The sequence below is a fragment of the Apaloderma vittatum genome, unplaced genomic scaffold (assembly GCF_000703405.1).
Source record: "Apaloderma vittatum isolate BGI_N311 unplaced genomic scaffold, ASM70340v1 scaffold6031, whole genome shotgun sequence".
Classification (NCBI taxonomy): domain Eukaryota; kingdom Metazoa; phylum Chordata; class Aves; order Trogoniformes; family Trogonidae; genus Apaloderma; species Apaloderma vittatum.
Window position 1 is genome coordinate 26698 of NW_009697288.1, and position 13775 is coordinate 40472.

At 38.9% G+C, this 13775-nt stretch overlaps 1 protein-coding gene across 1 annotated transcript in view; it reads left to right on the plus strand.

The window, feature by feature from the left end:
- Positions 1–13775, plus strand: part of ARMC9 (armadillo repeat containing 9) — a gene marked incomplete at its 5' end in the record, with an annotated part of 60514 nt that overhangs the window by 25065 nt on the left and 21674 nt on the right. Inside the window, 9 exons of the mRNA XM_009877569.1 lie at positions 960–1071; positions 2005–2097; positions 3393–3483; positions 4371–4494; positions 6390–6529; positions 7396–7472; positions 9454–9528; positions 10616–10706; positions 11985–12043. Coding sequence (XP_009875871.1) covers positions 960–1071; positions 2005–2097; positions 3393–3483; positions 4371–4494; positions 6390–6529; positions 7396–7472; positions 9454–9528; positions 10616–10706; positions 11985–12043 — 862 coding nt within the window. The remainder of the gene's footprint in view (positions 1–959; positions 1072–2004; positions 2098–3392; positions 3484–4370; positions 4495–6389; positions 6530–7395; positions 7473–9453; positions 9529–10615; positions 10707–11984; positions 12044–13775) is intronic.

Consider the following 13775-nt stretch of genomic DNA (forward strand, 5'->3'; position numbering starts at 1 on the left):
AGCAGGATGTTGTTAATCCAGTAAATCTGCTGCTCCACACCTGTGAGTTAGTTGCTGTGTTTTCTTTCCAGTGCTTCCGCCCAGTACAGCGCTGTTATTGTAATTGGTTTGCTTTGCACAAACCCAGGAAAAGGGGCCTTTGGTAACATGGATTTTGGGGTACTTCAGGTTTGTTTGTTTTGGGGGGTTTTATTACTGATGTAATAAATTTTGGCTTATAAGAATGAATAAAGATGGTGTTTCTGAGGTGAAGGTTTTGATCAATTTTCAAGACACTGTTTTGATCCTTCTGTTGTTTATAAGATAATTAAAGGGATTATTATACATATAACAAAATTTGTTTTGAAAAGTGGTAGCATAGGAAGATAGGAGAAAAAATTGCTTATCAAAATATATTTAAGTATTAAAATTAAAGCACTGGCTGGAAGCAATTTTAAGTGAAATTTTTACTGTAGTATTAAAACTCAAAGTAGCAAGATAGTACTGGTGCATGGAAGGTGGTCCTATGTGAAGCCTTCTGTTAAGCCAGCATAGTCCAGCCTGTAAAAACCTATTCAGCCGACAACCTTTGCCTCAGAGAAGACAGTCCTGTGGTCGTGAGGGCTTGGATATAACCATGTGCTAAGAGCCACAAGCTGCTGCCCTTGTGCCTTTGTGGTCCACACAGGGCAAAAAAGGATGTTACTGGACTAAAAAGCTCAGATAATCAGTTGGCTGGTTGTCAGAGGCTGAGGTCTGCACGTTACGATGGTAAATGAGCTGCCTGTGTGATGCAAAAATAAGTCCCTATCTAAAAAAGTCCGTTGTTCTAACGTGGTAATAAAACTAACAAAGGTGTAAAAATGTGGAAGCTCTTTTCCTGAAGCAGACTTCCTGTTTTTGGCTCTTCTCACCTCATAACATCAGCTACACTGAACAAGGAGAGAGTTTGCTGAATGTCTTTCCCATTTGCATTGTAGAAAGATGCAGGATGTGCCATTGTTGCCCTCTTTGGATTACGAGAAGCTGAAGAAAGATCTCATCACAGGGAATGATCGTCTCAAGGCCTTCTTACTGCAGGCTCTGCGCTGGGTAAGGGAGAGGGCCTCTGGAGAAATCAAGCAATAAGTTCCTTCCGGAGAGATTCAGAACTAAAACTCACTTTGTGAGCAAGGTGATAGTTCCGGTGATCAGTTCAGCGTTACAGGCAGTTTCTCTCTTTGTCACTGAGGCTTGCTGAGGCTCTGGGGATGATGAAGAAAAGCCAGGCAGTAGGTATGTATTTCTGGTGGTGTCCTCCTTATCTGAGGAAAGCCAGATAGGAATGCCTGGGATCTTCAGTGGAAGTAATTTTTGATGTTTTTTCAAATCAGTTGTTGTTTTAGACAGTTCCTTTTTCCATGTATTGCCCTGGTTTAGATTTACGTAATTACTGCTGTATCCAAGAAATACCTGAGTCTAATCACCACTTTTCCTTTACAATCAAGATATTCTACAAGAGCCAACCTTCTGATGACTTGAATCATGTAATGGTATTTCAGAAAAAAATAAAGATGATGACAGGAAGTTACATTTTAAAAAAGGAAGCTGATGTGTTCAAAGTGACAGGCATGAAAACTGATAATAGGGGAATTCTGATCGTGCTTCAGTGTCTGTTTTCACGTTAACAAAACATCCGTTGGGTCTGACCAATGGTTCTTCTAGCCCAGTATGCTGTCTCAGATGTTTTAGAAAATGACGACATCTGTAGCTGTTAGGAGAGGGGCTTTTTAACTTTATGGGAGGTAATGTTGTATCCTTCCTGTATGGACAGTGGTCACAGTTCCCAACTAACAGTTTTCCAGTGGATCACTGAGCTGAGCTCTAGGTCAGTTCGTTTCATCTAAAAATCACTGAGGTTGAATTCCTTCTCCCCATGAGAAGTTTCTCAGCTCTGGGGAATCAGCTCTGTTCTAATCATCAGTGGTCATCAATTCATATTACCGTTTGTTTGTTTGACTGGTTTATATATGTTATTTATTTTAGCGCTTGACAACGTCATATCCTGGAGAACAGAGAGACACTGTCCTGCAAGCCTACATCAGTAATGACCTCCTAGACTGCCACAGCAACTGTCAGGTCGGCTGGAAAGGGTTTTCCTTCAACTTGCATGTGATATCGCTCATTTGTTTCTATAAAGTGCTGATCAGAAAAATTTATGAATCTCTGGAAGATAGGAGAAAATCCCCCACACCACTAGGAGTGCCAAAATCACATGATACATTTAACTTCTGCATCCCAGTCTTTAAATGTGATGGGCAAAGCTTTGTGTTATGAGGGCTCAGTGTCGATACAGTTCAAGAAGAACCGTGGAAGTTTTTCACCTCTCCTGGTGCTTGATGTCCATGAGTTGAGCACAAGCCCACTGAGCCTCTTACTAGGGATATAGCTCTTGCTTATTGGATGCTGTGTCTCTTTTTGTGAGTGATTATGTCTTGTTAGATACTTTGAATCCATTTCACTGCTCTAGGATAAGAGCTAAATGAGGACTTCAGCCTCAACACCGCTGTGGAATATCTGATTATGCACTTGTAATAACATGTTCAGCAGTATTTCTGTGAATTTGAGTGGATTACTACCTTTCTTTAGAAAAGGGAATTGTCAGTATGTTGATATTGAAAGGTTACTTCAGTCACTGATTATCCAATGCTATTGCTAACAAAAGTGCAACTTCTTTTCACTTATAGTAGTGAATTTTGGGCATAGTTCCCAGTGGTTTGAAGCAGTGGGCCTACATGTTACATTGAGGCTGGCACTGTTACTGCAACAGTAACTTCACTAGAAGAGCCAGAGGGTTATTAAGTCAATGATCTATTTTTCTTCATGGAAATTTATGTAAGAAGAATGTTGATGTATAAGTACTGCCTGAAGTAAAACAGATGAAAAATAGTTTGCAGTGTGGTGTTCTTCGAAAGTTACTGAGCTGTTTTCCCACACTCTTAGCTGTCAAACAAAAGCATTCCTATTCAGGTAGTGTTACTACATTTAAATTTAATTTTAAATTCATCAGCAAAATTAACAGATTTTTTCTTGTCACTGACTAAATATTAATTTTAGATATCAGCTTTAACTGATAACTGTGTTGGTTCATTATAATTCTCACACTACACTATGCAGCTTAATGGTGTTTTAACAAACCGAGCTGAGGAGCTCTCATGTGCTCATTTGTTGATCTTTCCATCTCTCTCTCAGCCCCCTGCCAATAAAAAAAGGAACTGGGAGATTTAAAATCACATTGATATTATTTAAGATATCAATATGCATTCAAAGTTTGTTATCTATGAAAGTTTAATGAAGCTTTTAGAACATTATAGAAGACTAACTTTTTTTTCCTGCTTTGGTAACTTTTTATGAGTGTTTGCTTTCTTTTTCAGAGAAGTGTCCTCAAATTATTACATTCAAAGAGTGAGGTAGTCAGACAGTATATGGCAAGGCTCATCAATGCTTTTGCTTCGCTGGCGGAAGGTAAGAGATTTGCTACCAAAAAAAAGACAACATTTTCATGTAAGGCTGGTTTATAGGTACTTCACAAGCGCATGTCTCTGCATGTGGAGATTTAGAGCCTTACTTTTTCTAGTGATTCTTTTGCTACATGCATTCAGAACAGTTTTTCAGTATCTGGAAGGTTTTCATTTTGACACTGTATATTCAGTATTTATGACTTCTTTTGATGATTTGTGGTCTCTGTGAGAACTTACCCAGATGCTGCCTTTAGTATAGTCTTTGGTCTCTTCATGAGGGTTAAAAAAACCCCAACAAAATAAAAACTGAGGAAAAGTCCCCATTAATTAAAAGTCCTGTAGGCAGACCTGCTTACCAGACTGTGCAAAAATGATTAGTGCTCTTGCTTCTTCCCGGTCCTCACCTGATTAAATGTTTGTGCATCACTGCTGTTTGGTTGCATGTGTATGCAGCTTTGTACCTCTGCCTCTTCCAAATTAGCCCTTGATTTGGTGCCACTTAAGGAGCTAACCACTACAAGGAACTAAAATCACGTTTGAAGTCAATAGTAGTAGGGCACTTAACTTTCCAGAGCTTTTTTGGCATCTCCGTTCCTTTCCTTGATTATACAAAACTGTGGTAGATCAGAAAGCATGTACCATAAGAGGAACAGGGGATTCTGCGTGGTGTTAACTTGGTAAGTGGGGGCCTCTAATGCCCCAAGTGGCTGGACTGAAAGCAACTGGTTTGCTGGACAACTCATTTGTGCAGAGTTGTTTGGATCTTGGCACAAGATTGTGACTTGTCAGGAAGAAACTGAGGTCAATCCTGCTTGCTTCTCCAAGGAGAGGGAGCTTTTGTGTCATAAGCTGATATCTCAGCATCTGTTCTTTCATCACGTTTTGCACCAGGTCGTGTCTACCTTTCTCAGAACCCAACGTTGCTGCGAATGCTGGAGGAGAGGCTGAAAGCTGAAGACAAGGATTCCCTTACATGGGAGAATGTTCTGGGGGCTCTGCAGAAATTCGGCCTCAGGTGATGAAAGCACAGCATGCGGTGGTGACAGCAGGAGAGGAAATGCAGGCTAGTTAGGCTCTGTTCAGGGAGGAAAGAGGAGCACTTGATTTTCCCATAACAATCATCAGAACTTCTGATGACTGATGAAAGCAATGTCAGTTATTATGGAGGTGAACTCAGTTTTGCTGACTGAATTAACTTGGCTTCCTCCTAGCTGTGCAGACTCAAGTAAATATACATCTGCCATAGCCTTGTGTGTTTTATATGTATTCCTTAATTGAACAAAGTGAAAATCTTAATGTAGAAAGTTCTGAAGATCCTACATGGAAAAAAAGAGTTGCATTGCGTTCCAAAGCATAAGATTTTCATTATTCTTTCTGTAGACATTTTTCAGGGGTTTCATCCTCATCCTATTGATCTTCTTTCCTGGAGCTGTGTGTGCATGGGTTGTCTTGTTTTTTACTTTTGCACTAGCAGTCTGACTCAGATGTCCATCACAAAAGAAATATCATGCAAAAGCGGTTAAGGGCAGGATGTTGCTCCCATGCATCAAAAAAATTATGATCTAGGAACTCTGTTTCACAGTACTTAGGAGGAATATTCAGCCCTGAATAGTTAACTAAGTGTAAGGGTGTAGGTGAGTATGTTTAGCTCTTGTTATTTTCATTCCTATGTCTTCTAAATTAAGACTACAAGTGTTGGGAGACATTATTTGGTTGTTCGGCTTGTTGAAGAATGAGGGCTGCTTTTGAATTTGTCTTATTTAGAACTTATCTGGATGAAGCACATATAAACGTGCTTTGGGTAAAATTCTGGACTGCTTCCTGACGTGATACCTTGTAGATATTTGAGATAAAAGACAATAAATCTTCATACCTTATTGCTTGAAATCCTAAACTGATCCTAGAGAAAATGATTCTTCTGCTAAAGCAGTTGTTGATAATAAAAGTTAGTTTGAATTCTGGGGCCTAGGTACTAAGCTACTGAGAATTTGGAAATTATTTACTGTCTAAAAAATAACAGTTAATCTTAGGGAAGGTTAATTCCAGATACTTGACATGAGGGACTCTTTTTAATGTGTGGTCAGATGCTCCCTTGTTTAGCTCAGTCCATGCTACAGACCTACCACAAGATCCAGGACTGAGAAAGCATGTGAGCTTTCAGGAGTAATCCAAATCCCAAGGAAAATACCTGCTTTGGTCTTTGTAATTTAGATTTAGTGCCCACTGGAAATAACATGATTAAAAATTATGTTCTTCAGTAAGACCTTTCTACCTGTATATAGTTCTTTTTCATATTGTAAAATGAGGAATTTCTGTTGCAGGAGATCAGAGTTGGCTACCTGGCACTTTATTCAGTGTACTCTTTGAGGTCAACTATAGATGGAGTTAAAAGAATACATGATTTAAGAAGCTCTGGAGAAAAGAGCAAATAAATTTAAGCAAAAAATCTCATTTGTCAAATCAATAGAACAAAGGTGCTCTAGTGCTCTGGCAGAAGAAGTAATTATTTTGTTTTATGGGTCTGTTGTGTGTGTCTGCCTTTTCTTACCTATTTTAAGACAATTGAAAGTGCAGTTTTAGGTGGAGTTAGAAGCCTTAGAATACAATCAAGGAATTTACCTCAGCACTTTGCAGGTGTAAAAAAACAAAAGACAAAAAAAAACCCCACCAAACAATTTTAGTTCTCTAACCCTATGGGAATCTGCATCTTCAGTTTCTTCAGTCTTCGTTAATTCCATAGTTTAATTGATTCTGCCAAAATTGGTAGTTTGGGTGTTTTGTTTTTTTCTCAAGAGGCTAGTGTGTAGCAGGTAGATGAAGTAGCATTTTAATGTGCTTGTGTTAACTGTATTTGAAAGCAACTTATGATGTGGTCTGACTTCTAGGGGCTTTTTGTTTTTTTAATCCTAGGCGCGCACTGCAGTCGGCGATGATCGAAGACGGGCTCATTTTCTGGCTGGTTGATGTTCTAACAGATACCGATTGCCTGTCTGATTACACGCTGGAGTATTCTGTTGCCTTGCTCATGAACCTTTGTCTGCGGAGTGCAGGTGTCTTACATTGTGAATTATAACCTTATTCCAAGAAATGGATAGGATAGATTGTGAATCCTTTTTTCCGATATACCTGGATTTTTTCAACTGACTATAGTCACTTGAAAGTAGTGCCTTTCAAAAAAAGGCACTACTTTTAGAAAGTTATGTGAGTTCCTTAGTAGCAGGGACTCACATAACCAGAAATATTTGAGGATTATAACCGATGCTTTTGAGCACATCTCTTTCCCAGTAATCCCAAACTATGGAGGTTAGCTTGCTCAAAATCTAAAGAATTAAGAAAACAGTTAATCAGTAGAACCCTCTGAGATTTGGTTCTTTTTTCATATCTGTATGGGAGGACTGCCATTACTGCATTCCAGGCTCACTTTTTAAAGGACACTTTACTTGTGTGAGAGATTTGTTTGTTTAGAAGAAAGCCACAACTGAGCTGCTCAGTAATGGTGAGGAGCTTAACCTTCACCTTGTGGAGTGAAATCCTTGCTTGCTTTGCTTCTACAATGCAGAGAAACCCCCTGAGAAAATAAGGTTCTGTTCATGTCCAAGACACTTAGAAGAAGCTTAGAGTAAGTTTCCCTTTAGGAAGAAAAGTAAGGTAAGGGGAATATTTGGCTGCTTGCCATAGGCAAAATAATATCTTTGATAAACTTTTTTAAATCTCTGTATGTTGCATCCTGTCCAAGATTACAACTGTATAAATCCAGAGTAACTCTGCTGCTTTCAGCTCAGTTATGTTGAGCAGCGTTTGGCAGGGACGAGGAATAGTACTGCTCTGTGAAAATTGTATTTAGTACTGATTTTAAACAACTTGCTGAGGTATGTTACTTTTTTTTCAAACATATTTATGTTTTCTTCGTTTGCAGGGAAGAAAGTGTGTGCAGGGATGGCAAACCATGTGCTCAGAGTTCTCTCTGATCTTCTTGGCCATGAGAATCATGAGGTATTTGTATTGCAAACTTTGGGTTGAGGAACAGATGGGAATAAAAACTAAAGATAAAAAAAAACAGGAAAGGAAGAAATGGAGAAAAGTAGATTTGTTTCCCTTGTTAAACCCTCCTATAATTATGTTACATGAAATTTTCCTGAAATTCACAATTATTTGTTTGGTTTTTTTCATTGAGCACTGGTCTTTCTAGACAGTATTATGTCTTCCGTTAGCAAATGCTGGCAGCTAAGGATGGAAGTCTTTCGAGTGCGTAGTTATCATGCAGTCCGTGTGCCTTCTTGATTGCAGTCTCTGATGCTGTTTAAATGTCACCTCACACCAAATCATCTCAAGCTTAACTAGTTCATTAGATGAACAATGTGTAGTGCAAGCCATTATGCAAAAGATCAGATGCAAAGAATCAAATTTGCTGGTATTTTTAAGGAATATTTTAAGATAGCAGTACACCTGTCACATTCAGGCCCTGATATCTTTTTATCTACCACTTCATTTAACTTGCCACTTAACCCTTTTGTGGTTCAAATTTCTTTACTATCTCTAGACACGCTTTCATCTTAGATAGTAAATTAAACTACCTCAGAGGAAAAGGCTGAAAATTATTAGTTATTTCTACCTAATGCTTTTCAGCACATCACTCGGTATCTGCTATCTGCCATATGAAGCTTTGCTTCAGCTGTTTCTGCAGAGGGTCATTCTTTAACCATAGAGTAAAATTCAAGAGAGGAGAAAATGCAGCAAATATTGTATGAAGTTGAAATCATAGGGAGGCAGAATTTTACCAGGCTATTCTAGATTGATTCCTTGATGAATGTTCAAGGTGCAATGAGATATAAACTCTGTTGTCTCATGTTTATATACAAAGATCATATCATCAAGGGGTTTTTTGTTTGTTAAACTGAAAATGGAGAAAAATTTGGATGAAGCATACACTCCTATATTTTATGAATCCTTGGAAGATGTAGATCAGCTCTTTACTAGCATCGTTTGGATTAAGATGACACTTGTCATACTTCTATTGTACTGTTTCTATAGCTTTGTTTTTGTGAATGATGAGAGTTTATACAACACACACGAACACAAAATAACATCCCAGTCCCCAGTCTGAAGTACTTAGAACATGCTGTTGACGACTGTGTCTTGACATGGCCTTGACATTTCTCTCAGAGGATGCTTTCTCCCAAAATAGTTTGCACCAACGCAGCTGATAGGAGTTTTGTTGTCAAAGTGGCAGGCAGCGCTCTTGGGTATGAGGAGAGCCCTTTGAGCAGCTGTGGAATGCTTGTGTGAATCCCAGTCCCTTATCTTTCCTTGCTTCTCCTGCCCCCGGCCTATCTCATCGTTCATTTTTCCAAGGGTAGAGACAGAGTATGACTGGAAATCTTAGTGCTCCAACAGTACCTGGCCAATACAAAGGGTCACATAGTGCTGATAAAAACTAATTTGACAGATCTGGTGGCTTTAACTACCCATAAGACAGAGCTTTCATGCTAGCTGTTTTAGGTTTTGGGGTTTGTTTTGTTTTTTATTTTTCCTCTGCTGAGGGATAGTAACGGGCAGCAAAGTGAGAGGATGTCTGAAACTACTACAGCTTTTATCATCCTGCCTAAGGCTACAAGGCCTAAATCCTGTCTTGAGCTCATGCTCACACAGTCTTGTCCTTGTTCTTTGTCCTGTTTTTGTACTAGTATTTGTCAGAATCTAACCTTTTTGGAGCTAGGTCAATTTGCCAGAATAAGTTTTCGGAAGGGATAGGGGAGAAATCGGCATTTAGCAGTACTGATTTAGATCAACTATATCACAGTATATTGGCATCCTAAAAGTTCACTGTTTCCAGGTGGGGATTTTGGCAGGTGCAGGCCAGCCTGGTTAAACCGAGTGAACATAGTTGTGCGCCTTCAGTCTTAAATTATGATTCTAATCAACTGGGGTGAGCGTAAGAGCCTTTCTTAGTGGTATGATTGTTTCTTCCTCTTAGATACGACCGTATGTGAATGGAGCACTGTACAGCATTCTTGCCATCCCTTCTGTCCGAGAAGAAGCCAGAGCAATGGTAAGAAGTGCTGCTTTGGCACATGCGCTGATCTTTGGGCTGTGCAGAGATAGCATGCACACGGGCAGCTGTTGAGTGGTGTGCAGCAGGGGCAAGAGGTAGGAACCGTGGCATTTTGAGAAGGAAATCCCCAGGAGGCCCTCCACCTTTGGTTTTCAAACAGGTATGAACCTGTGTCTCAAATGCTCTTGCCATATTTGTTCATCTTTTCCTAGAAGTGGAGCCCCTGCCATGTGAAGGATTCTGTCTAAATTCTAAATTAAAGGTATTGGTTTAGAGTGGTGTCATTCATCTAGCATTTCGTGGACTGGATGCGGCCCAGGAGATGCTTTTGTCTGACCTGCTACTTCTTGCCCTTGTTTAACTCATTCTGCACCAGTGAATATCCTCTAAAAGGATGAGTTCCTCTTGCTGCTTTTGTTTCTGCTAGGTATAAGCAGAAACTGGGCAAGGCAGCAGGAGAGTTTTAGCAGAACTAGAAACTGATCTCCTGCGAAAGTTAGTCTGATGGTAATAAATGTGGTTTAACTTCTGGAGTCGAGGAAGCTGTTCCTGGGATAGGAGTGTATCTTTGTACCTTAAGAACTAACCTAGAGAGTTATGAAGGCATAACTGTTGTCAGATTTCTACCGAACAGAGGATTGGGAAACATCTTCAATGATTAAAAATACAATGTCAAGCCCATAAGGGGCCACAAAGAGACAAACTGAGTTGAAAAGATCAAAATTGTCCCAGCTTTTTGCTTTCCTTCTTTGAACCTTGCCCTGTTGTCTCTGTGAATGCAAATTGACCCTTTTATGTTGGCTACTGTTGTACTGGGGTCAGAAGGCAGAAGCAGCAGATCTCCTGTAGAAATTTGCTGGTTCATCATGAATACTTCTGTATTTAAATCGAGAAGCAATCTAGACAACATATTGCTTTTTTCTTTGGGAAACGTATGGACAAAATGAGTGCTTAGAACTGGACACAGGGGTTTGTTTCACACTGCCTCTATTTCCCCTCACAAAAAAAAAGACATTTTATCTAACAACTGTATCACTGTGGTCACATGAAACACTAATCTAGCAATGTTTTCCACTACATCCAGGGAATGGAAGAAATTCTGCGCTGCTTTATCAAGGAAGGAAATGCAGAGATGATTCGACAGATTGAATTTATTATCAAGCAGCTCAATTCAGGTCAGAAGAGCAGATGCAGCTATCTGAGCTGTAAATCTTTCACAAAAGCCATAAGAAAGCTCATGTTTTTACTTGGCATTGAAACTCTCAAAGAATAACAATAATGTGATGGTCTGAGAGAGTGCATAGAGAATGTCAGGATTTGAATGTCAGATGTATTTTAAAATTTCCTTTGTGTTACAGCTCTAAAGAAGAAATAAAAGGCTGAGTAGGTCTCAGTTCCAAAGTTTTGAGGGCTGTAAATAGAATGACCTTGAGTTTTCTTTCATGCCACTGGCCTCACAGTAATGAGAGACTGTTGTCAACTGCAAAAATAAACAGGTGACACGATTTGTAAAGCAGGATTTTGGGACTAGTTCTGTCTGTGCTCATCTCTTGCTCTGTTGAAGAGTGTAGCTTTGTTGCCTGAAATGACTTACACTGAATAGGGGACAGAGACCATCTTTTTTTGGAAAATATGTTGATGCTATGTTAATATGGATGCTGTGTTAACATGGACAAGTGTGAGGAGGTGAAATATTACTTGTATTTTCTGTTCCCTGTGTCTGAAAGGAAGGCTGAAGAAAGAGAAAGGAAAGCAAATAATGAAAAGGGGGAGTAGTGAATAAATGTTTCTGTATGGTAAAAATAGAACAAGTTTGCTCTCTTAAGCTTTTGGAAAGAGCAGAAGAAAATACATCTTACGGTTCTAGCTTATAAAAGAATAAAGTGTTTAAGCACTGTAGTGCCACTATGCAATATTTGTTCATTAAGGTTGTAGAATTGCTTTTTTTCTACCTGTGAATAGTATTTTTTAAAGGCTTTGTCTGACTAGTGAGTAAAAGTTGAGCATGGAGTTTTCCAGCATAAGCCTGGCTACTGTTTTTCTAAGGAAATGAATTTGTTCGAAAGTTACAATAAAAATTCGACGTGAGTACTATCTTTTTATATATTAAAACAGAATAATATTGAAGTGTTTGTAGGGAGACGTAGACAAACTTCCAAGTGTACGCATTTGCATTCAAGCCTTGTCAGTAAAGACACTGAGACATTATAGCTGGATTTATGAGAAAAGAACTATTCCACAGTCTTTCTCTTCCAGCCATTTTCACAAATATGAATTGATTTCAGTGATTTCTGGAATGCTTTATGGGAGCAAATAATTTGAATGGTTGTCTTGAAGAGAATGGGATGTCTGTATGAGAAGCAAGGTAAAAACTCTTGTAAAAGAGGGGCAGAAACTAGATTCTGTTGAGTTGTACATGTGCTCTTACACCGTTTTGTTTTGCTTCTTTCTAGAAGAACCACTAAATGATAGCATTGTGTCTGATGATGAAGAGGAAGAGGAGGATGAGGAAGTAAGTATAAAGGCCTTCTAGCCTTCTAGACAGAGTATTTGTCAGTAAACCAGAGTGGTTTTTGATGTTTTGGGGTTTAATGTTTGCTTTTATTTAATTATTCTTGCATTAACAAGAAAATTGGATGTTTTCATTACCGTTTCTTCGCTGGAAGTCCTACTCTTCTATTTTGACAAGTTGCCACCTCTGATAACTAAAGGGTTATAGCTTGAAATAACTGAAGAGATGAGTTACTGTAGCAGTAGAAATCTTGCATCCAAGCAGACCCATTTCAGCAATTAGAAATAAGGGAAACAAATGAACCATTGTATTGCCAGAATAGTTTATAAACAGCTTTTCATTTTTTTCCTAAGGTATCATTATCTGTTCAAGGTGTTATGACTTACTTTGCTGTTTAGAAACACTGAATTATACTTAATAAAGTGTCTGTATGATGTAACGAAGGAAAACAGTAGCTATAAATTAAGAAGTAAATCCCATAAGAAGAGAAGAGAAGAGAAAAGGAAAAAAAAAAGAGCAAGTAAACATGATAAATGATATTATAATAAATATAAACTGGTTAACTGTGTGTTTCCAGCTCTGCTGATAAACACGTTTTATACCAATTCTGCAGCACTTTTTAAAAATCTGTATTCACAAAGTAGTGGGATGCCAGGTGTAGACAACACAGCATATTCAATCAACTAAATTAACAAGCAAACTGTAAATTATGTGAGGGAAATGTTAAACTCAGTCTTTCACTGGTGATGTTGCTGTTGCTACATTGCCGTATGTGCACGGGGAGGAGGTGGTTGAAAATGTGTTGTGTGAGGAGTTACATGGGAGTTTTATCTGAAAGAAGTCTACCATATGGCATTTTTCTTTTCTTGAAAAGTCTTGCATGAGAAATTTAAAAGAGCAGTTACAGAAGATGCCCTTGGAACAGTGTTCCAACATATTTAGATGGATATATATGTGTGCATATGTTTATACCATGCATTTGCCCTTAAGAAATCAGTGACATTGTGAGTTAATGATCTCTCCAAAATGTTCTTATATTAGAAGTATTACTGGAGAATGTGCTTACTGGAAGCCAAGCTTTTAAACAAACTGTAAGATTTGTCCTGAACCAGCAAAGAATAAGACACATAAAACTTACCAAGTCTGTTGAGTCTGTGTTCTACCAGCTCGTTGCACATCAAGGCAAATGCTAGTGAGCGATGACAACCACCCTACAGTCTAAAACTTGCCCCATTACCTCAGGGTGACTGAGTGCATTTTCAAGTGCTCATTGATTTGAAAAGCAAAGCAAAATGCAGTGTCCTAATGGTAACAGGTGTGGGGTAGTCTCAGCTGCTGTGGGGTGCAGCAACTTGCAGGATCCAGCCCTTGCGTGGCAGCACCCGGGCAAGTATTGCACCCGTTGCATTATTTAGCTCGTTTCTGTGTTGTGGCACAATAGGTGGTGAACATGTGAACTAATTATTACCCTTGTGACTTTGCCCAAATTTAGAGCTATGTGGAAATTCTAAGTTTAGAGCTACAAGGAAGTTTTATGTAACAATTGGCTCTCCCTCTTTTGTTCTAAGGAGGTACAGTAAACGGTTTTCTTCTAATAGGATTAGATGATTGTAATGGTTTCACCTCCTGTGGTCCTGAGGTGAGTTTTCAGTAGTCTTTTTCTTCCTCTCACACAAAATCAATGCTGCTTATGCAAGATGGGATAATCATTATAACTTCCCTTTGTTTAATG